This window comes from Leptinotarsa decemlineata, unplaced genomic scaffold (genome assembly GCF_025532065.1).
Source record: "Leptinotarsa decemlineata unplaced genomic scaffold, Ldec_3_MD MMD2_tig00003308_RagTag_RagTag, whole genome shotgun sequence".
Lineage (NCBI taxonomy): Eukaryota > Metazoa > Arthropoda > Insecta > Coleoptera > Chrysomelidae > Leptinotarsa > Leptinotarsa decemlineata.
The window spans coordinates 467,060-491,091 of NW_027412586.1; the positions used below are offsets into that span (position 1 = coordinate 467,060).

The following is a 24,032-nucleotide window of genomic DNA, read 5'->3' on the forward strand; positions in this document are numbered from 1 at the left end:
CCTATCTGTTTTACAATTTTGTTGCAATGTTAAAATTGTTTGTAGATGTCTTGATAAAGAGAATAAACATTCTCGAAAGCCGAACTGCGTTTCAATATATATATATATATATATATATATATATATATATATATATATATATATATATATATATATTCAGTAATTCAGTCACTAAATATAAAGATTTAATAATATTTTGTATTTAATTGTATTACATTGTAAATTGTAATTCAGACATGAGCATTCAAAAATACTCTACAGTTCTTCACAATTTGTTAAATATGTTTTTTGTGATTTGGATTTGCCGTTAAATGAATAAACATGTTGGATAATTAATTAATTTTAATCTAAAGGAAGTATGGTACACCTGGGTACACCCCATAATACCTTTTGTTCTCTACTCAGATGATAACCTATTCCCGATCTTTCATTTCCACTTGTGAAATAACTTTGGAAAAGATTCCGTGCGTGCAACTTCTGAAGTTTTCCCTATTTATTTCCGTGTAAAATATAATTATTGACAAACAGTCAAGAAATAATGCGTATTCCTGTTGAAACATCAAGTAAAATGTTGATTCAGGACAAGTTCTCTAGGGCAATGGATTGGAAGAAGAGGCTACCGTGACTGGTTTTCATTGATGTTATTGATTTTTATATTGCTTCTTTTGTTATTACTGTGATTGACTAAAATTCAATTACGAAAATTTATACCTTAAATTTAAAAATATTTGAAATTTGAATACTGGTTTGTGAATCATCTCTGTTCTTTCTTCCAATTACTTAAAAACCTCGAGAATTGTTCAAGAATATTATTTGAAGTTGACTGATGATTTTTGTAATAACACTAGTACACTTTTTTTCAGTTTCAGTTTCCCTGAAGACAAAACACTTCTATGAATCCTCACATATATAAACTGCATGAAATCTCCAGAAATTCAGAAATCAGAAAGTTTCGTAATCATGGAATAGATTTTGATATAAAATAGACAATTAATATTGAATACACGGTGTTTCAATGAAAACTTGACTCCCTCTGTAACTCAGGATCATACATGTGTTCAAAAAATCAAAGAATACGTCAATGTTTGTTTTGATAGGATCACACTTTGATATGAAATACAAGCTGTTGGTTGGGGGTAGATAGATACACCATTTGAGAGGTATCTTGTGCTTGTATTACCTCTGATAAATTCGATATCAAGCGATTTATATAAGCCAACATTTGCTCTCGTTTCTCACATTGAGAAAAGTTAACAACAAACAACAATGGAACGGAATTACTTATAATTCAGTAGATGTTTTGAAACATCCCTCACATTATTATTAAGTTGTCCGGCTTCAGAAACCAGCATTTCCTAACAATTATTTACCGGGTGTTTCCTAAAGTGGTAGTGAAACATTTCCATCATAGGGTCACTAGACAAGGCGCGGATGTTTTTCTTCGTTCTTGTCTTTCTTGGCGTACAAGACGAGGCACGTTTGTTTCTCAGTCGTCAAAATGCTAGACGATATTTTGAAATAAATAATCAATATCATGAGGGAATTGAGAAATATCTATTTCTGTATATGAAGTAGACCACAGTTGAGAATTTATAGTGAAATATAGACAATTCCGAAAGTATGGGATGCAGAAATTAGATTAAAATAAAAAATGGTTATTCCATTTTATTCATGTTGGTCTCATATTTGGGAGTTTGTGTCATTATAATTTGAATGCTCATGATTTATTGATCTGAATTTTTGATAGAGAATTTTTAGAACCAACAAAAATTGAAGATACATTTCTGGTATTGATGTATCTGAATTATAATGAATTTCAAACGATGATTTCATTGAGAAAAAGTATTTATTATTTGAACTCATTTACTAGTTAACTATCAAAAATGTAAACATATTCGTAAAAAAATATCAGCATTCTCAAGTAACAAACTTGAAATTTTTAGTTTCTTCTTTTCCTTCATCTCCTCATAATATTTTTTGTTCTGAAAATAATGTTTTTCAACTTCCTATAGTTTTTCGTACACGTAAGGTAGGGCGGGGTCAATAGATTCATTTTACGTATATTGCAAGATAACTTGTGTCCTGGAAAAAAGTTCAATTACATTTGTCTTACTAGAGGAGCAGTTCAGTTCACAAAGGGCATTTCACGTTCAATTCAAATTGATAGAAAATTATGATGTAGGTAGGTGTCTTTTGATTCGTAGTTTCACGCAAAGTAATCAACGATGTGAGTAAGTGATCACTGGGTCCGAGTATCATGTGCCCTGAGTAAGCGCAGTATGCCAAGAATGACAACCTTTTGTATTTGTCCGGCTAAGATTTCTGCTTTAGTGTGGCAAGCCGGTATGATTTTGAGATTCGAGAGTAGACAGGGCATCATTCCACTAAGGCCTCCAATAATCAGAACAATCATCTTGACAGAGTGATCTGGATAGACCCTGCGAATTTCGAATAGAAATGCTTTATATTTTATCTGTTTTTTCTTCTTTTTTTGGAAAATATTCGTTTCGTCGGGAACTGAAAACTTAACGACAAATATCGTCATGCTCTGATGGTCGGGAAAAACTACATCAGGCTTATTAGCTTGCATGAGCCTTAGGGTGGGGAATAAGTAGTTCCATTAAATTCCAATAAATTATTATTATAATTATAATTAGCACACGAAAAAAAATAGATTGAATACGTTCGAATCTTCACAAATTATAAAAATATTTCAATGGGATGTAATTTCAAAAAACTAATTTTCTGCATATCCTTGAATATCAGCTCTTTATCTAGGCAAGAATCTTCATTGGCAGTGACATGTTAGCCCGCGAGATTGGTACAGATTTCAATTCGTACGGTATTCCGACGGAACTCAATAGAAGATATTGTATAATTAAACATGAAGTCACTGAACTAGGCGGTGACAAAATTACAAAGCTGCAATAGAAATGTGCATTGCAAATAAGTTCCGGTATATGTATCGAGTGAGGTCTGCACTATTAGTGTAATTACAGGACACATCTTGTGTGGTCACCAATTATCAGCTTTTCAAGACAAGTTAATAGTTTACAAACTCAAGGTTTGAATTGAAATTAGGTCACCAATTTGAGTCTCATAAGTATAAATACAAATTTACGATACACAATTTGTCACATTTATCAAATGATTAGAGATACAAGAAGATAGTGCTATAAAAGAGAAATATTTCCAACTCGTGAAACCACTCGGAAACAACTCATTCAAAATTCTATCACAGATAATTCATTTGGATTATTTCTTCTTGATTGAAAGGACCATTGTTTGAAATTGTATCTAATAAGACAAAACGTAAGGAAAACATTGAGACAAAGGGTCACTAAACATATATGCAGTGGTTCCAGAAAATTCCATCTTGTCTGAATATTTATGAATTTTTTATAAATTACTTGGGTGAACAATAGAACGGAAGTGTACTTTCATAATACAAGCTATTCTTATATCTCCATAATGTTTACTACCATCTAACTTTTGCAATAACTGTTGTAAAACTATTTATAATAACTAAAAACAATGCTAATAATATGTGTGATTGGTGACTTGTTTATTTTGTGGCAATTCAAGTTTTATACGGGTCAAACCCGAAACCGGTCGTGTAATAGTTTATTATCAATATACTATTGCTTCATCGTGTCAGCCTTCTCTCACAATACAGGTTTCCATTCAAGAAGAAAATTCCCTCAATACATTTCTGATTATATTCGGAGTTATACCCGGAATTGTCTCCGTAATAATTATTTCAAAAGTTATTCGTTTGTGAATAGCCTTTGTTGATATACCTTTCCACATGACTAACCTCAGAAGAGAAAAATCTATTGGGGTTGAATCTGGCGACCTAGCTGGTCAAAAAACATCAGAATATCTTTGAATTACCCTTCCATAGAAACTGTTTTCAAAGTATTTCCTTACTTTCATGTTGCGTCCTCCTGTTGGTACCGTATCTGTTGGCCTTCATGTCTTGGAAGATCACGAAGAAAATCATACAACTGATTTTGTAAAAAAAATTAGATATCGTTGACAAGTCGTAGATTAAATATGAATATAACTGGAGTTTTATCCCAACACCAAACCGTTATTTCAACACCTCGATACGTGTTTTGATCACCAACTTATCATCTTCATCTTGAAATTGATCATTATATTCATTAGTACACCATAGGTTCCAAACAGTACATCACAAGTCATAGATTGTCGAAAAACATGACCAATTATTTTATTCTTGTAAATGCCGCACCAAACGTTGTTTTAAAAATAATATTGATGACGAGTTTTATTCGTAAAGTGAGGATTGGAGTTACTCCACCATCAAAAATTTTGCGGAGAGAATGTCCATCAGACGTGAATGTAGATTCGTCAGAAAAAAATATTTTATTAGTCAAAAAAAGATCGTCTAGCTTTCCTTGGATAAGAAAAAATCTAGTCGTCTCTCGTAGTATCCAGGTTTTAACGTATGGATATATTGTATCTTTACCAATTTTATCCGGAAGCGAAGATGCCCTTTTTCACTTTTTCAGGTTTTTCCTCTGCATATAACATTACATTTAACTTCACTTTCTCACTTGTAACAGGTTTTCGATGTTTGTTTGTGAATTTATTATATACATCTCCAGATGATTTGATTTTTAATTAATTCTCATTAGTGATATATGTTGTATATTTTTCTCTGGATGTCTGTTAAATATTTCAGCTGCTTCACGATTAGTTTTATAAATATCACACACTAAATATCACCGGTATATTATTGACGTTCACTGTCAAAACATTCTTTCTATCAAGAAATTATTTGTTTATCAGTGCATCCAAAATATTTAATTTGGTGTATATTATAACAACGATGAAAATAAAAACAACAATAAAAATTTATTGGCGCTCCGGGGCGACTTCATTGATTCCAGTGGCGCATTTGCTTTTTCAGCTGTAGGCAAACCCGGAAAAACCTGCAGCACCACATCATCTGAAGATCTTGATCTAGATTTCACGTATCTACAGTTACATTTGCAATGCTATTGTAGATATAAAAGGAAAAACATGTTTTTTCAGGTTATTGGATGAGATTGCATATTTGAATATAGTTTTTAGTTCTGATCGGCTTTTCCCAATAACAGATTTCGATATCGTCAAAAATAAAAGTGATTACTCTTGTATCAAATTCATATTTTTTGATAAACCGCATATACGACTGAAAAGAATTTATATTTGATGGTTGCAATTTAAGTTTAATACTATGCAGAACTTTTTATAAGGGCTAACTTTTTTTCGTAAAATGACTAATAAAACTTAGTATAATTGAATCCAATTTTGTTGTTCCCATGAAACAACAAAGTCCATTATGATAAACTACATAGCATTAAAGTATACAGCAAAATCTGACGAAATGAAAATGGAATTTTCATATAATCGTGGAAATTGCAATTTTGTTCATTAATAAATCAGATCAAATTTCGTAATAGACTTACACTCATTCTGTGTTTATGAATCGTATGATACTATAGGCATAAACCTACGGAAGGATTCTAAAAGGACGAAAAGAAAAAGACTCTCCGATTCCGTAAAACTTTTTTTCACTATTTGACAAGCTTCAAATTCGAATTATTACTTTTTCTTTTGCTACAACATACATTTTGACTTGCACGACCATCTACGAAAATTACGCATTTTCTTTAAGGAAATCTATATAATAATATGATACAATAGTTCTACGAAATAGGTTAATCTTTTCAAACTTGACCTGTTAATGTTCTTTGTGGAATTCAAATTTTATTGGCAAAATGTGACAAACCAGAATATTTCCATATTCATCAAAAATATTGATATATGATGGTTGCATTTTAGGTTTGAGATCATGCAGAACTTTTTATTAGGAATAACTTTTTTTCGTAAAATTGATAATAAAAAAGGGTTTCATATGGTGCGAACTTGAGCATGCACAAAACTTATGAATTATTTAAGTGAATGTGTGTCAAAAACTTGAAATTTCGGATATTAGAATAATCCTCTTCACCTTGATTATTCTCAAGGAACTGCATAGTTCATATAATAGGATGATATCTATACATAACAATATACTAATTTTGCATGTGGAAATTGACAGGAATTCGTCAATTTTTAAATAGATTTTTCTTCCAGAAAGGACGAGAGAAAAAGACTCACCGATTCAGTAAAAAGTTTTTTTTACCATTTGCCTATAGTTTTGTGAGACATGACTTTATTTGGACAGTTTTGTCATTCATTTCATATTCTTCTGCAATTTTTGAACTGCACGACCGTCTGCAAATTCACACAAATTTTATTTTATGGAAATACATTATAAAACAGCTCTGCAAGTTACGTTAATTTTTTTAAATTTGATTTATTGAGTGGTTTAGTTACTTTTACTATAGCTAACAAACTAAATCATCAAACTAAATCAATTTATGCATTTTTAGAATAGTTTTCATCGTTGAAAATGACAATTGAGAATGAAACATCTCACAAAAGAGACAAACTCACAAAAACATTTTTGAAGTATAGCACCGACAGTCTTGTTTGTTGACGGCCACTTATCGGGATAACGTTCAGACAAAGTTCAACACTCTCGAACTATTCCCTACATATAATAATTACGTTCAAACAATCTTCATTCGTATAATTAACTTGAGTCACTCTCAAAACGCATATTGACACATGAAATATACACATCTTTCAAAGTTATCCAAAAAGGAGCTGATAAGGAGTTCAAGCCAAGTGTTTTTACCCGAAAGTTCTATAAATCACTTGGAGAATGTAATAAAAATTCTTCATGAAAGTGAAACTTAATATCAATACTCTTTCATGTATTACGAAGTGTAACGTTCTTGTTACGATTCCATTACGAACTGTATGAGAAAAAGTGATATTCCAATGATTTGGCATTGATCTATTTCATTTCATTTTCTCCTTTCTTTAGCAGTTTCCCTCTTTCTCTACATTCATGGATCAGCAGAAAGCCAAAAATATTTTTCCACTGTAAGATGATCAGAATATAATTTATAGACTACATAATATATTATACGATGTAATATAAAGATTTTTCACAATATGATTCTGTACAGAAATTGATTATTGAATATGTCTCTGTGTCATATTGAAATAGGTTTCATATGTAAAATTCTTTTATATATTTTTGGAAAGGAAGCATGTCCATTCATAAACATTTTCAACCTGTGATAAACAGGGAAGGAGAATTGAAAACTATTGGTATTTTCCTTTGGAATGTAAAATTTCTCTTCTTAGAAGAATATTTATTCAGGTAATTTCGATTATTCAAGTAAAATGAAAAACATAGAACAAATAGGTATATCAACTTACAGGCATATTTCTTATGGTTAATTCTAAAATGTTCAAACTTTTACCTGAATCCCCTTCCTCATGACATGACAATTTTCTATTATTTCTACCTGTAGCATTTCTCATAGGTAGATTGGATAGGTATATCACAAATATATTTAAACCGTATGCACTTCAATCTTTCATCAGTTATATGATAAGAGATATTGTGACTACATCGTAGTTCTTTGACGAGTGACATTTGCATTCTATAATTTATAATGGCGTTCAATACTACATCTTCAGCAGGTCTCAGCACTTACCGTGATCAGCATTTCAGAGGCACCCTAGCAGAACAAGAACGACTTTTGAGAATTTCGACCACGATGTATGTGGGAAATTTGTCGTATTACACAACAGAGGAACAAATCTATGAACTCTTCTCCATGTGTGGAGATATTAAAAGAATCGTTATGGGTTTGGACAAATATGAGAAAGTTCCGTGTGGGTTTTGTTTCGTGGAATATTATAAGAGGGCCGATGCCGAAAATTGCATGAGGTATGTTAATGGTACACGGCTCGATGATAGAATAGTGAGAACCGATTGGGATATAGGTTTCGTCGAAGGAAGGCAATACGGACGAGGAAGATCTGGTGGACAAGTCCGCGATGAATACAGGACGGACTTTGATGCTGGCAGAGGGGGTTATGGAAAAATTATTCAACAGAAAGTGGAAGGTGTCGCATCTCCTGCACTATTTAGGAGACCTAACAAAAGTCTTTGACTTCACTCTTTGTTTTTCAATAGTACAAGTGGATTTGTCTTATGTGTTTTACTATGAAAATATATCAACATATTGAAATTAATGTATTTATATTAATTTGTATTACTATGTTAAAAACTGTTCGCGAATTATTTTATGTTGGTCTCACATGTACGGTAAGTGTATATCCTAACAATGAATTATTATAGCTGATATGGGGATAGTGAAATTCTTTTTTAAAAATTATTGTATATCGTGAAATCGTAGGTTACCTTTTTTATATTTTGTCCTCATTTCTGGTGAACCAATTAATTTTAAAGCTGAACAATTTTGTATCATCAGCGAGGCATTTTTTAGGGTATGTTGCTAATAAAATAAAGTTGAAATATATGTTGCATACGATTGAGCTCATATCTTGTACAGGTACATTTAGCAATACGATTTGTTCTCTACTGGGTTGTTCCAGCAATATTTATTTTGTGCTAGTGCGTTTTTATGTATTTTGACTGCGAAATAAAGACAGTCCTGTCGAAATGTAGTTTTTATTTACAACACGAAACGTGGCGCAGTCTAGTTAAATGCTGATTAAAGTTGAGAATTGAGTATGAAGTTTGTTCTATGTGGATATTAAAATGAATGTTCAAATAGAATATAAATCATGAATTACACTACTCATTTGGGTGTGATTTCTTTATTACTATAAAAATGAATGCTGGACAACAAGAACAACTCACCTTCCCCCTGTTATCACAAATGCGGGTAAGTGATGCGCATTATCAATTTTCCTCAACGTTCTGGATGTTCAAGTTGGCTTCTTCTAGTCAAGGAATTATATCGACGTTTGACGTCACTGATGTATTTTCTGGTATATTTTCGTCTTAGCATCAACTTCGCAAGTGTTTCCCCTGTTGTTTTTACGGGATGTTTGTTTGTGTAATGAACCAAGAATCGATTTATTATTTAAAGTAATTTCACAAACTACACCTTATGATTTAACTTTTTTCTGTCATGATGCATCTTGAAGCGCTGACTCCTTGGATTAAGCCAATTTCACAATTTTCTTGGAGGTCACTGTTACGTTAGAGGCATCTTATTCGCAAAATCTGTTCAAAATTTTTGTGTCGTTCATTCCCGGAACGAAAATGTCTCTCATGAGTATATCCAACATATGTATACTGAATATACAAGTGAAAACTAGACATTTTATCCTCTGCTACATTTTCATGAGAGTCCCGCTTTACTGTATAAAAGTTCTTTTGCAAAAATATATTCTTACCGGAGAAAAATGTTCCTTTAACGAATCGAGAGTACCTTATAGGTTTTTGTGTCTGGTAAATCAGGTGCACCTGATTTATAGTCGAAATAACCGATATAGTAATCTTAAAGCTATCGGCGAACTCAAAAACCAAAGAATTAATGCCGCTAGGAATTAGTCCACGTGGACTGAAGAATTGGCGGTTGGTATTGGATAATTTTTACTAACCGAGTTTTATGATTGGCTGAAGAGTCATAAAATTAAATTTGAAGTCATGTTACGGTGACGAATATAATGCGAGCCATCGTGTTGTCAATTAACCGAACTTGTTTTTTAAAATAAACTGTTAATGCCATCTATTTACGACTTGCGTCACCTTGACAGTCGCCTTTCACTTAGAGTTGGTCAGTGTCCTTGAAGCGGCCGAGCAGTGGCCCATGTTTTTATCAAGGTAAGTTGATTTTTACGAATTTTGATGTAAAAACAGCAAATTTTGATCTGCCTTCAGTTTTATTACGTTAAAGATATCAGGGATTTTGTATTATTGTATGATATATTGTTTGTTTTACTTTGTTTCAACATTAAATAGACAAGATTCCCCTCAATCTTAACCTCAAAATAATTTATTGTTTACATGCATACCGAAAAGACAAAACGGAACGGGTAAATGGACCACGTAGTCAGTTTTACCTTCAATGCAATTGGTTTATGATTATACATACATAATTTGATATTAAAAATAGGTATTTTCATTTCAGATGGTTAACAACTATAAAAAAAAGTCGGACCGACAATCTTGGCGTGAGGAGGATATGAAAAATGCCATCGAAAATGTAGCTTCATTTAATGCTCCAAAGACTACATTAATACGAAGACTTACCAAATATGAAAGCACTAAAGATTAAAGATTTTCAATGTTGAGCAAGAGAGAGAACTACCATCCTATGTCAAAAATATGGAAAACCAGAACCCACTTCAGCAGCTCGAGCATCTGGATTCAACCAAGTTCAGGTTAAACGGTTTTTCGATTTATTAACAGATATAACAACAAAGTATAAATTGACATCCTAGCGAATCTTCAATGTCGATGAAATGGGTATGACAACGGTACCAAAAAGTATGCCTCGTATTGTTGGTACAAAAGGAAAGAAACTTCTGCTGAGCGAGACCAGCATATTAATGTCGTTGTCGTTTGCTACTTCGGTGCGGACGGGTCTTACATGCCTCCCTTATTCGTGTTCCCGTGATGAAACCCGAATTGATGCTGAATGCTCCACGAGGATCTTCGGCGGTTTGTCATGAAAGCGGTTGGATACAAAAAAATAGTTTTACAGAGTGATTCAAGAAGTTTATTAAATTTTCAAGAGCGATCGTCGATATCCAGTCTTGCTTTTGTTTGATGGGCATGCAAGTCACACAAAAAACATGGATATTATCAATTTAGGACGGGATAACGGTGTGCATGTGCTTTCATTTCCGCCTCGCTGCACACATAGACTACAACCATTAGATGTAGGATTTATGAAACCTGTTTCCACTTATTATACCGAAGATGCAAATAACTGGCTGAGATTCAATTTGGGAAAAGTAATAATCCAATTTCAACTTTCAGAGCTAGTCGACAAAGCCTTCCAAAAAGCTGCAACTTTGTCAACTGTTTATAATGCTTTTCGAGCCACTGGCATCTGGCCGTTAAACCCTGAAGTGTTCACAGAAGCAGATGTTTTGGCAGCAGCGACCACTGATATTGAGATGCCAGAAGCAACGTCAAGAGATAACGAATCAGGACCATCGATAATTCAACCCGAAGAAGCGCTCATCATCGATGAACCTGAATTATCAGTAACTGCCGATCATGCAGCTATTCAAATAAATATGACACCAACTCTAGTCAATGATGAGACATTTACAGCGGAACCTGGCACATCTAGCAATGAAGGTGACACTGAACCATTGTTATCAATGAATGATAAAGATTTGAACACCGTTGTACCATCGCCATCAGCATCAAGTGATCAGAGCATTTCCTAAAATAAAGATCTAACCAGCAATGATGAGCAACAGCCATCTACGAGTACATCCTTTTCTATTGCTCCAAAAAATATCATGGCCATCCCTAGAACTTCTAAACGGACTAGATCTAATATTAAGCGAGGAAAGACAGTCGAAATCGTGAAGAATTAGAAACTACTAAAAAAACACAGGAAATGAAAGAAAACGCGAAGAAGGTAAAACAGAATCTTTTTACTGGAAAGAAGGGGATAGGGAAACAAACAAACACTCAAAAAGGAAAAGGGAAATCTACAAAGAAAAACTCTAAAAAGAAAAGCGAAGACTCATCTAGCGAAGATGAAGAGCCAGTCATCTAATATCATCTATATTTGTGATTTGATTCAAGTGATCCTTAATAATAAGTTTGATTAATAAATGCTCAATTATATAATAACAAAGTAAGAAGAATAAAGATTTTATTTTTATGTTACATTGATTTTTTCTTAACTGGTTTAATATATATATATATATATATATATATATATATATATATATATATATATATATATATATATATATATATATATATATATATATATATATATATATAGGGGGCACTATATCGTTTACTTGAACTATACCAGACACATAAACATCTTCATTTAACGTATTAAGTAGAATTACTTTTCTACGTTCTTCCCCATCAATTTTGTTTGTTACAAAAAACTATTTCAGCCTCTCTTAAAAAACTGCGAAGATTGACTTTTTGAGGTCGAACGTACTCAATGAGTCCGACAATTTTTTCCGAAAATTCAATCACAATATTACTTTTGTATACTAATTATACAGGCTGAGTCAACAAGAATCCCTCGGTTCGTTGCTATCAGGGAAAACAATTTTTCGAATTGTTCCAATTTTTTTTCGCAGTCATATCGATAAATACTCTCTTTCAAAATTATATTCTCGCATATTGAATGATTCAGCCGAGAGTCTTCAACCAATTTTTTTTTAATTGAACGCCCAGTATATGAATATGTACGTCATTCGAATTCCATATTTTTTTAGCCCTCTAAGGAATTTTTGTTTTCAAATTTCCATTGCGGCATTACCAAGTTATTCCAGAAAAACCTATTTTGCAGACAATTTTTTTTTATTCATCACCCGCATGTCTAAAGCAATTGAGTGATTTTTTTTTTAAATAGTTAGTCAACATCACTATGATAATTTCTGAAATCTCAACTTTCGGAAACAATATATAGGGTGCTCGGTGAAACCGGTCAAGTTTATTCATTTTAAAACAGACATAATTCAACTTTTTCAAAGGGAACACCCTGTATTTTTCATTTGTATGAAATGTTTCAACATTCCACCAAGTTTTTCATCTATACTATACTAAAAACAAATTATACACTTACATTCACTTACTCAAAATGTTTTCATTATGAAAAATAACGAGTAATTTTTTTATTGAATAGGGGAGCCCAAAAGATGTTCAAAATGGCGACCATTCTCTGCAACACATATTGTCAGTCTTTTTTTAAACGAATTCTCTACACGTACTTGCATATCCTCTCGGATTTCCCTGAAAGCTCTAGTGATTATTCGTTTTATAGACAATCCATTTGATACAATCCCATAAAAAAATCTATTTTCGTCAGGTCAGGTTCCATATGGAACCTCGTCCAGCAAATTCGAAAACTCATGCCGAAGAAATCTTACATGTTTTCTTCCAGTAAAATGCCCATCCAAAAAATACGGACCGATAACTCTTTTTCCGAGAATTCCACCCCAAACATTAAGTGACCAACGCTGTTGATGGTTCAGGCAACGAACAAAATGGGGGTTTTCCTTTGCATAATAATGCATGTTATGCCGATTCACAGTTCCATTATTATAAAAAGTCGCTTCATCAGAAAATAACACGAAATCAAAAAAATCATTTTCCCGAATGATCTTTTCTAAACCCCATCGACAGAATTGAAGACGTCTTTTCAAAATCTCTTCCTCTTAACTCTTGCATCAATTGCATATGGTAAGGATGAAATTTGCTTCCTCGTATCATTTGAGACACGCTGGTTTGAGAAAATTTTAATTCCCTGCTGAGGTCTCGGGTACTCACATACGGATTTTCAACAAGGTGAAGAGCAATTTGAAAAGTATTCTCTTCATTTGTTTCAGTGTTCGAACTTCTCGTGATTGACATTACCAGTTCTTTCACAGCCTGCGAATAGATCAAGCAATAATGTCGACAATTCTGTCAAATACAGATCCCGAGCATCCAAACGGGAATAAATATGAAATGAAAAGGAGAGTTACAAACAAATAAACTGACAAATAAACAAACATACAAACATACAGGTGAAGTTAAACATTTCCAACCTGTGAAGAACAGGAAAGGAGAATTAAAAACTGTTGTCAAATGTAAAATTTCTCTTCTTTGAGGAATATTTATACAAGTAATTTCGATTATTCAAATGAAATGAAAAACATTTCAGTATTTTACTGACTAGATATCAAATAGATATATCAACTTCCAGGCATATTTCTTATGGTTAATCTTAAAATTTTCTTAATACTTTTACCTGAATCCTGTTCCTCATGACCTAATAGACTATTTTCTAATATTTCTACCTGTAGCATGAATAGCATTTCTCTTAGGTAGATTAGTTAGGTATATCAAAAATATATTTAAACCGTATGCACTTCAATCTTTCATTAGTTATATGATAAGAGATATTGTGACTACATCGTAGTTCTTTGACGAGTGACATTTGCATTCTATAATTTATAATGGCGTTCAATACTACATCTTCAGCAGGTCTCAGCACTTACCGTGATCAGCATTTCAGAGGCACCCTAGCAGAACAAGAACGACTTTTGAGAATTTCGACCACGATGTATGTGGGAAATTTGTCGTATTACACAACAGAGGAACAAATCTATGAACTCTTCTCCATGTGTGGAGATATTAAAAGAATCGTTATGGGTTTGGATAAATATGAGAAAGTTCCGTGTGGGTTTTGTTTCGTGGAATATTATAAGAGGGCCGATGCCGAAAATTGCATGAGGTATGTTAATGGTACACGGCTCGATGATAGAATAGTGAGAACCGATTGGGATATAGGTTTCGTCGAAGGAAGGCAATACGGACGAGGAAGATCTGGTGGACAAGTCCGCGATGAATACAGGACGGACTTTGATGCTGGCAGAGGGGGTTATGGAAAAATTATTCAACAGAAAGTGGAAGGTGTCGCATCTCCTGCACCATTTAGGAGACCTAACAAAAGTCTTTGACTTCACTCTTTGTTTTTCAATAGTACAAGTGGATTTTACTTATGTGTTTTACTATGAAAATATATCAACATATTAAAATTAATGTATTTATATTAATTTGTATTACTATGGTAAAAGCTGCCTCATTTGATTATCTGTTCGCGAATTATTTTACGTTGGTCCCATGTACGATAAATGTATACTCTAGCAATGAATTAATATAGCTGATATGGAAATAGTGAAAAAACATTTTTCAATTATTGTATATTGACTTTTTGAGGTCATACGTACTCAAGAAGTCCGACAATTTTATTCGTCATTTCCGAAAATTTAATCACATATAAAAAGTGAACTAGTTTTTACACCAATATCTGGAATCCCGGTACAGGGTGCTAAAAGTAACGTTTATGACACGACCTTCCTATTTAATATCACAAATCAATATTTACAGTATATACAAGTATGTCAGATCGAGGAATGGTATCGACATTTGACGTCACATGTATTTCCAGAGACTATCTCTTTTGAGTTGATTCAAATGACGTTTCTATATGTGGCCATTTCATGGCCAATTCCATTCAGTGTACTACTATGTTTGAAAATTGGGATTTCGTTGCCTGTGCGAAAGTTGCGATTCACATTGGGTTTGAATCGCTGGAGATAAAATCGATTTGGGAAAACGTTCTCAGGAAGTTTATTCCACATGAACGTAGTTCTCCAAATGTAAGAGTTTCTAAATAGTGAAATTCATTCGAGGTGTACTGAGTTGAACCTCAAAACGATGAGCAGGCACAGTCCGTCGCGTATTTCTGATATGTAATGCTGATCTTGATGGAATCAAATCTGCCAAGTTTCTTGAACACTTCCCGTGAAAGTGTCTATAGAAGAGAGACATTCCCAACCTTCCTTCGATGTTCCATACTATCAAAGTTGCAAGTGATGTTCGCGCTACAATTAGGCGGATGGCTCTTTTCTGGATGGATTCCAGCAGCTTCAAGGTATGCTGGATGGATGAGTTTTCCTTGTTGGTATAAAGTATAAAATTGTTTGTTTTCAATGCAGGGATATAAATATACAACGGGTAATGTAAACATAAATTTGTTGCTTCGGTCGACCGTACAAAGGAAAATCACTTGAAATTGTTTACTTGATTTATTTATTTTCTCAATTGTTGCAAAATTATAACACCAAAATCATACCAATACCTTGATACTCTGATTATACAGGGTGTATCAAGTGTCCTTTCAGTTTTCATCCACTGTATTTTCAAATGCAAATCATATATACTACGGATTATACATCAAGTCGCCTATATAATAATACCAACATTTCATATCATTTCTAATGTTTTATCAAACAACAAAAATTCGAATTATCTATGACTTCTCTGGCTGGAAAATGACCAGAAAATAAAATAAAATTGTAAATGCTGACATTTGCTGAAAAGTTTGATAATTATGACTTTTTAGCGACCGCTAATATTCATATCCTATCGAGGCAATGTTGTTTGTCTTGGTGGTCAGCAGCACACTTTGAATCAAAGTGTGATCGATACGTCTTGATTTGGCGGCTATTTGCCTCACTGCGGGCATGAAAAGCCTGTTTGCCGCTCTGTAATCCATCCATCACACATTGAATACGAGGCGCGTGTTGTGTCGCCAAATTGATATTATTCTCCATCTTGTCATCTTAATCTACGAGCAGGAATACAAATTCATTTCCAACCGGCTGAACCAGTGCTAAACAAAATTATATTTTTACTACTCCCTTCATAGAAAATCAGTTCGACAATGACAAACTAATCAGGTTCCAGATTTTCCATTGGCAATGATTGTTTCGTTGGGTTGAAAACTTCTTCTGAAATGTCATATTCGTGAAAATGTTCATTATAAATCAGTGCAATCACTCAAAATCGAAGAAAAAAGATAAATACGTTTTGTACTACGTAAGTAGAAAGTATCGAAGACCACAATTTTATTTTTTGCGACTTTTGTTTTCCCATGTATGAATATCGGGAGTTGAAAAAATCTATAACAACTGCATTTTTTGTTTCCTAAGTTATGAACTTATTAGAATACTGACCAAATTAGTATTAGAATGAACAATAATATATGTAATCTCACCGCTAAAACACAAAAGAAATCAAATAAAGTCATCACCAAATACGGCCATATCATGTATGTCCGAAAAACTATTCAAATTCAAAATGGAAAATTCAGTTTAAAAATTGTTCTTAGTAATCCCAGTGGCCTAAGTAGGTTACCCCAATTTGTGGTATTCCTTATGGAATGAGGGCAATGAAAAATCTAGGTTAGAAATCTCCATCGCTAGATGTATAAAAGAAACGTTATTTATCATTTTTATGGTCCTCTTCATAACTCCAATAATGTAATATTCATATATCTCAAGAGCCCGGACATCTAAAGATATATACTACAGCGCATTCTTCTTTTATTGTAACTATCGATTACTATCCAACTCACTACCAGTCACGAATTATAAAAATGATTGCTATTTATTCTCATTTATTATGACCGTACGGTATCGATAAATGGACTCCTTGAGCTTGTGCCATGTTCCGGTCGTTCTGTACTGTGGCGGTCATTATATGTATTATTTTCAATTATGATTATGAGGTGGAACCCCGAGGCGTCGTGCTAGCTTTTTTATGTTCATTCAAGCTTATCTTGGGCGTTGTTAATGTAAACAATAGACACCATTATTACAGTCTTCTGGGATATCAGCGAAAGACGTCCTTTGCATTCTTTAATATTGTTTTCTCCAGTAACAAGGCATTTATTTCATACAAAGTCTCAGATTCAACTTAGAATTTTCATCATCATTCACTTCCGCTTCTAGAACTGCATAATCTTAATATTGTTAGTAACCTGGGATCCAAGAAGAACGTCGCAAAATTTCTGAAAATTTCAAATAAGTATAGGAATGTAGGCTTTCACATCTGGTATCAATGTTTTGGTTGGTTTCCGGGTTTTGCCGTGGTCTTTTTTTGATCACATTCTCCAAACGTTTCAACTGCAACTGCGACAGTCATCTTCAGGGGCGTGGTCGAACTACTCTTCTAGACGTATAAACTCCATTTTCAGTTGATACATCAAGATGAGTACTTCGACCACGTCACTGAAGATGACTGCTGCAGTTGCAGTTGAAACGTTTGGAGATTGTGATCAAAAAAGACCAAAGCAAAACCTGGAAACCAACCACAACAATTTTGAATAATATTTCATAATTGGTTGTGTTTCCCAGTGTTGTTTTTTATAGTTGTTTTTATAAAGTTTCCATTTTGTAATGCCTTTTAAAGATCCCCGGGGTTGGGTACCCTGAGATAGAATCTTCTCCACACGGTTACACAGAAGCTAGAATCTCGTCCATCCACTCCCCACTCATCCCTGAGTGAACGTCAATCTGCTGATGGGCCCTTCAGCAAGATGGACTTCTGACCTCTTGTGGTCGAAAGACAGCCTTTAGGTGCCTTTACTTTCGTTATCACTGGATGCGCTTCGAAGCAGTTAGCGCATTTCGCTGCCGTATCGCTCGTTTTTTTGCATTCTCTGCTCTCGTGCTTTTCTCCACATACCACGCAATGCACGGTTGCGTGGCAGCATCGTTGTGCGTGCCCGAAAAATTGATATCGGTGGCATTGGGATACTACCCCCCTGTTCGTTCTCTGCGGTTCATCCGGCACTATTAGGTGTACGCATGTTCTCAATGCGAATATTTTCGTCTCTGTCTTAGGCATTTTCACTAGGAATAGAGGAAGCGTCTTTTTCTTCCACGTGGAGTGGTATTTCTTTTCTAATAGAGTATGTATGGAAGTCCAGTTTCCTTTCTTTCAAAAATCAAGGCGCTTTCCTTCATTCGACTTTATTGATCGGCACCATTTCTTCAATAGTTGCCGTTTCCTGTGTTCATATCCTCAGTTTGTAGTTCTCTTCGAGATTCCGCTTTCGCGGCATTCTCCTGCGCTAGGCGCCGTCTTGTTTTGCGGTTAGGTCGTGCCCTTTCCACTAGTTCAAATCCGTCTTTCTCCAAATCGGTGTTTGACATGCTATTCGGGCCTCGTGGCCACTTGGCTTGGCGCGTTTCCTCTCTGTCCTTGATTTCGTTCTCGTCTTTTTGGGCTGTTCATCTTTGGAGATGTTCCTCAGTCTATCTTCCTCTAGTACATACAGCCTTTCGTTAAGCTGCTTGATGAGGCTTACTAATTCGTCTTTCTGTTGACAAAGCTTGTAGTTGACAACCATTGACAACCAAATATCTACATCATCTATACAGTGGCGGATCTAGGGGGATCACGGGGGCCTCCCCCAGAAGAATAAAAGTACACTAGATATAATTTGGCGAAATTTTGGGATATTAGCACAGGTTATTTCATTGATTACAAACTCAGGTACACATAAAACGTTAAATTAGTTAATTAGCACTGATTGGAACCTTTGGTGTAGTAATAAATATTACTGGAGTTTATTCTCAACACCAAACCGTCATTTCAATTCCAGTAATATTTGAAACTCAGGTACTTGAAATTTAGGTACTTCAAATTGTAAATTATAAATATAAATCATTGAGTATGTCAAATTTAGTTAGTAAAGACACGCCCTAACAAGTCATTTGATAAATTGATTCAATAAAATTTGCTATCAGAATTATAATTGAGGCCCTTTGTTTTTTTTTTTCATCTTTTTTTCGTTTTGTAAGGTGCAAGAGGAAAAATGAACTCTATTCAATATTGTATCGTATTGACAAAATTTGTTTTTTTTTTCTGTATTCTAACATGTCATTTCTGCTGTCAATAAATTCATTTATTATTATTATACTCTGGGTTATGAACTGGCCCCCCTACAAAAATGATTTTCCACCGTGGCCCAAAATGGCCAACAAAATTTACTTTTGAATCTGATGTAAATGAGCGAGAGAATTTATATTTCGATTTCAAATGACTGTTTGGATAAAAATGCAATTCATTTCACAGAAATTCGTATTCAACACGTATGTAAAAGGTTAAATTAAGTGTTATGAATTTATTTTTATAACTATCGGTGTGAAGAAATGTGTGTTTTTCAATAGAAAAATTATTCAACAGTAGAAAAAAATTGCATTCAATTCTATTCTCATCATCAAACAGTAGACTGGCCTGAACAAATTGTTCCTTCAGACGATTTGATTTATAGCCAGTCTTCAAGTATGCCCACTGATTATATGACTATATATGAAGTTTTCTTTCCATATACGAGGATTTGGGCAAACTTCGGATATGCGGTTGGTTATCTCCTTCACAGACAGATGGGGTGATGACAAAACGGTTGTTTGTTGTCTGTCTGCTTCAGCCTAGTTCGAGAAATGATACTCTGAACGAATTTGATTTTCAATTATCGGAAATCATCGACAGTTGTATCGCCTACAGCATATGCAGTAATAACTTCAGTGGAGAATCCTGTACTGACACCTGTCGGATATAATCCAACGTAGTATTAGCCAGGGGAGTAGTTGTTTTCTGATAGGTGTCAGTCCATTAACCTACACTGGAAGGGGGTTGAGACTGGCTCGAACCAATTGTTCCTTCACATGATTTGAATAAAACATTTTTTTACTTTTGAGAACACGAAAAATTTGTCAATATCGAGTTCGGTCAATATGGCGGCACAGAGCTCACCGAGCGAGTATCGTAGATGAAAAAAATTATGCGAAAGACCACTGACGACTCAAGGCCTGTTATGTCTAAAATGTTTAGAATAGTCCAGAATATTTGAGCGTATTCGAGAGATTTTCACAACATCTCGGACCTTCTGGAATGGAAAATCATCTCCCTAGTATCCCAAACAACTCGATTTATACGTACACTATATGTCAGGGGCCTGAACAACTAATTATTATAATATATGAGGGCACGCACTTCATAATCGTTTCAATAAGTGTGAACGATGTAGCTCATTATTTTTAATTTATTGTTGTCTACCTTCATTCTCACGAATTCATTTATTACACCGAACCCGCTGACATTTCGATTACATCATAAACATATTGTTGAGTGTCGTTTGTTCAGATTACCATCTTTCCGATCTTCACTTGGAACTGATTGTTCTCGACATGCAACCATAATGCATGAAACTCAATATGCTTGATTTGATTTATACAATGATGAATATAGGTGTCTAAGAGAAATTACATGAGGTATGATTAAAATGTGTCACGGATAAAAATCGATATTGCCATTGTATTTTATTCAATAAGGTACAACGGTTAAAATATTATAGTTGAGAGAGGTTGTAAATTATCCTTGAGAAATTTATATATCTGGTTTAACATATGACGAAAATATTGTACGGATTGCATGATCTTGAGCAGTAATTTCTTGAAGATATGAATGTTTCTATATTTTTCAAATTTTGTTGAGAAACGCATTTCATCGTACACTGAAAAACTCTATCATATACGAGTTGATGTTCTAAACTCAGTAGATATCAAAATTAATAATGAAACTATCGAATTAGTAGACGAAACCAAGGTTCTAGGAGTATGTTTGAATTTCAACTTGAGGTTTGAAAGACATGTCAATGCATTTGTGAAAAGAGCATACTTATCCTTACGAGTTATATACAGTGTCACCGATAAAGTCCGCATCAAATGGAAAACTTTTTTATTTATCGTTTTATGTGAAATTTGATTTTGGCAGTAGATTTTGCTTAAGAAATGATGTCAAATGGCGTCTACAAAATAGGTCACGTGATTTCCTTAACCTGTCAAAATTGACATTTAAAAAAAGTAACATCGAAAAATGACATTATTCTTCAAAATATCCAAAAATATCAACGGATAAAAACATTTTCTTTTGTAATTTTATACCCGCACACCAAGTTTCAAACCCATAATAAGTATTTTATATTTTCACTATTATTCCGCACTCCTGCTTTTTCTACTTTTCAAAATTTAAGCACACCTGTACTAAATCATTTATTTTAACTAAACTCGTCACCGACTTTCTTTTTTTGTAATATAATAATATTTTAAGAGCCTCTTTGATGTTAAAAACAAATTTTGAAAAATAAAAGTTGTCAAACTTGATGCAAAGTTCATCTAGTTTAAACGGGGCTTTCAAAACTATACACTACTTGAGTTTTTTAATGAGCAAATGGCCTCACAATATGAATTAGAACAAAACGGAACATTAGGAAACATCATTTCGTGATTCTTGAAGCCCATTCAATAAAAGAAAAAAACTCATAGTATTTACATTTACCTACTCCGCTAACAACACTAATTTAAAAAAACTGGGTAGGCTGTGAAAAAATATGAAACTACATAATGTGTTTTAGAAAACGCCACTGTCACTGAATAAATTAATGCCCGTTAGTTCAATGTAATGTATGAAAATTAAAATAATATGTTATCTTTACAAGAAAAAATTGAAATTGTGCTAATTTGTGGTGAAAACACATTGCATCGACAAGTGGCTGATATTTTTAACGCAAAACATCCTGGTAGACATGTACAGCAATCCACTGTGAGTAGGATTTTAAAAAAATTTAAACTGACTGGTTCAGTTGAAAATACTTTTAAAAAACGTCATAATCCATCACGCAATAATGATGAGGTTCAGTTGGCTGTCTGCCTGGATGTTATCGAACAGGGAAAATCAAGTATTACCAATATTGTAGATAGAACTGGCGTTAAAAGAGAAAGCGTAAGAGCAATTTTACATAAAAATAAATTCAAACCCTACAAACCCAAATTTATAAATACCTTTAAGGAAAGAGATTTCGATGTTCAACTAGATTTCTCTTTCTGGTACCAAGGAGAAGTAGAATTAAACAGAAAATTTCCTTACAAAATCCTATGGACCGACGAAGCTACCTTCACGTCAGTTCCCAGAATTGTAGGTGGTGGGCTCAGGAAAATCCTCATTTTGTGATAGAATGTCGGGACCAATATTCATTTAAAACAAATGAGTGGTGCGGTGTTTTGAATAATCAGGTAATGGGACCATTCTTTTTTAGACACAATTTAACTTCTCAGGATTATTTGCAATTTCTAAATACTGAGATCAGTGATATAGTGGACAATATGCCGGTTGAAATAAGACACAGTCTGTGGTATCAATGTGACGGGGCTCCTATTCATAGTTCAAGACAAGTCAAAGAGAAACTATTAGAAATGTTTAGGGGCAAAGTTATTGGGCGAAATATGGAGCAAATATGGCTGCCTAGGTCGCCAGATTTAACCCCACTAGATTTTTTCTTGTGGGGTTACTTAAAACAAATATAAACAAAGACCTTTTCGTGACGTGAATCACCTAGAAACTGTTATTAGAAACTCTATTTTAAACATAAACCCTGTGAGTATCAGCAACTCAATAAAAGATGTATCGAGAAGGACAATTATCTGCATAGAACGCGATGCAGACATACAGAAATGTAGTGTATTTAATGTCGTGAGTCTTTTTTTCGTGTTTTTTTTGCTATTAGGTATAGGTACATGTTTATTTTCAGTTCCTTTTAATTAAGATTAAATTCCACTGTATGTTTTGTTAAAAAAACAATAAACACTCTAAGATATTGTTTCCTAATGTTCCGTTTTGTTCTAATTCATATTGTGAGGCCATTTGCTCATTAAAAAACTCAAGTACTGTATAGTTTGGAAAGCCCCGTTGAAACTAGATGAACTTTGCATCAAGTTTGACAACTTTTATTTTTCAAAATTTGTTTTTAACATCAAAGAGGCTCTTAAAATATTATTATATTACAAAAAAAGGAATTCGGTGACGAGTTTAGTTAAAATAAATGATTTAGTACAGGTGTGCTTAAATTTTGATAAGTAGAAAAAGCAGGAATGCGGAAAAATAGTGAAAATATAAAATACTTATTATGGGTTTGAAACTTGGTGTGTGGGTATAAAATTACAAAAGAAAATGTTTTTATCCTTTGATATTTTTGGATATTTTGAAGAATAATGTCATTTTTCGATGTTTCTTTTTTTAAATGTCAATTTTGACAGGTTAAGGAAATCACGTGACCTATTTTGTAGACGCCATTTGACATCATTTCTTAAGCAAAATCTACTGCCAAAATCAAATTTCACATAAAACGATAAATAAAAAAGTTTCCCATTTGATGCGGACTTTATCGGTGACACTGTATAGTGTACGTCATTGTCTTCCTATTAAGTTGAAATCCTTACTCTGCGAGATCGTGGTTATATCTATTTTCAATTATGCCAACTCCGTTTATGGACCAACTTCAACCAACCAGTATAAACAAACAATTCAGAAAGTACAAAATTCTTGCCTTCGATTAATATATGGAATAAGGCGGCGAGAAAGAATATCCAACAAAATTTTTGAAGCTGGTTGGAGAACAGAAGAACAGAAGATTTCTACATTCAGGAAACCTCCTTCATAAACTCATCCTTACCGGGAAACCTTCCTATCT

General features: G+C 33.7%; 3 protein-coding genes across 3 annotated transcripts in view; all 3 read left to right on the plus strand.

The window, feature by feature from the left end:
- Positions 1-24,032, plus strand: part of LOC111503711 (fibrillin-3) — a 206,480-nt gene that overhangs the window by 79,253 nt on the left and 103,195 nt on the right. The window lies entirely within an intron of this gene.
- On the plus strand, positions 1,936-8,090 carry LOC111503712 (nuclear cap-binding protein subunit 2-like). The gene has a single exon (XM_023158083.2). It carries the CDS (start codon positions 7,587-7,589, stop codon positions 8,088-8,090), a length of 504 nt encoding a protein of 167 aa, XP_023013851.2. The 5' UTR covers positions 1,936-7,586.
- Positions 11,970-17,605, plus strand: LOC141483318 (nuclear cap-binding protein subunit 2-like). The gene has a single exon (XM_074177823.1). It carries the CDS (start codon positions 14,107-14,109, stop codon positions 14,608-14,610), a length of 504 nt encoding a protein of 167 aa, XP_074033924.1. The 5' UTR covers positions 11,970-14,106; the 3' UTR covers positions 14,611-17,605.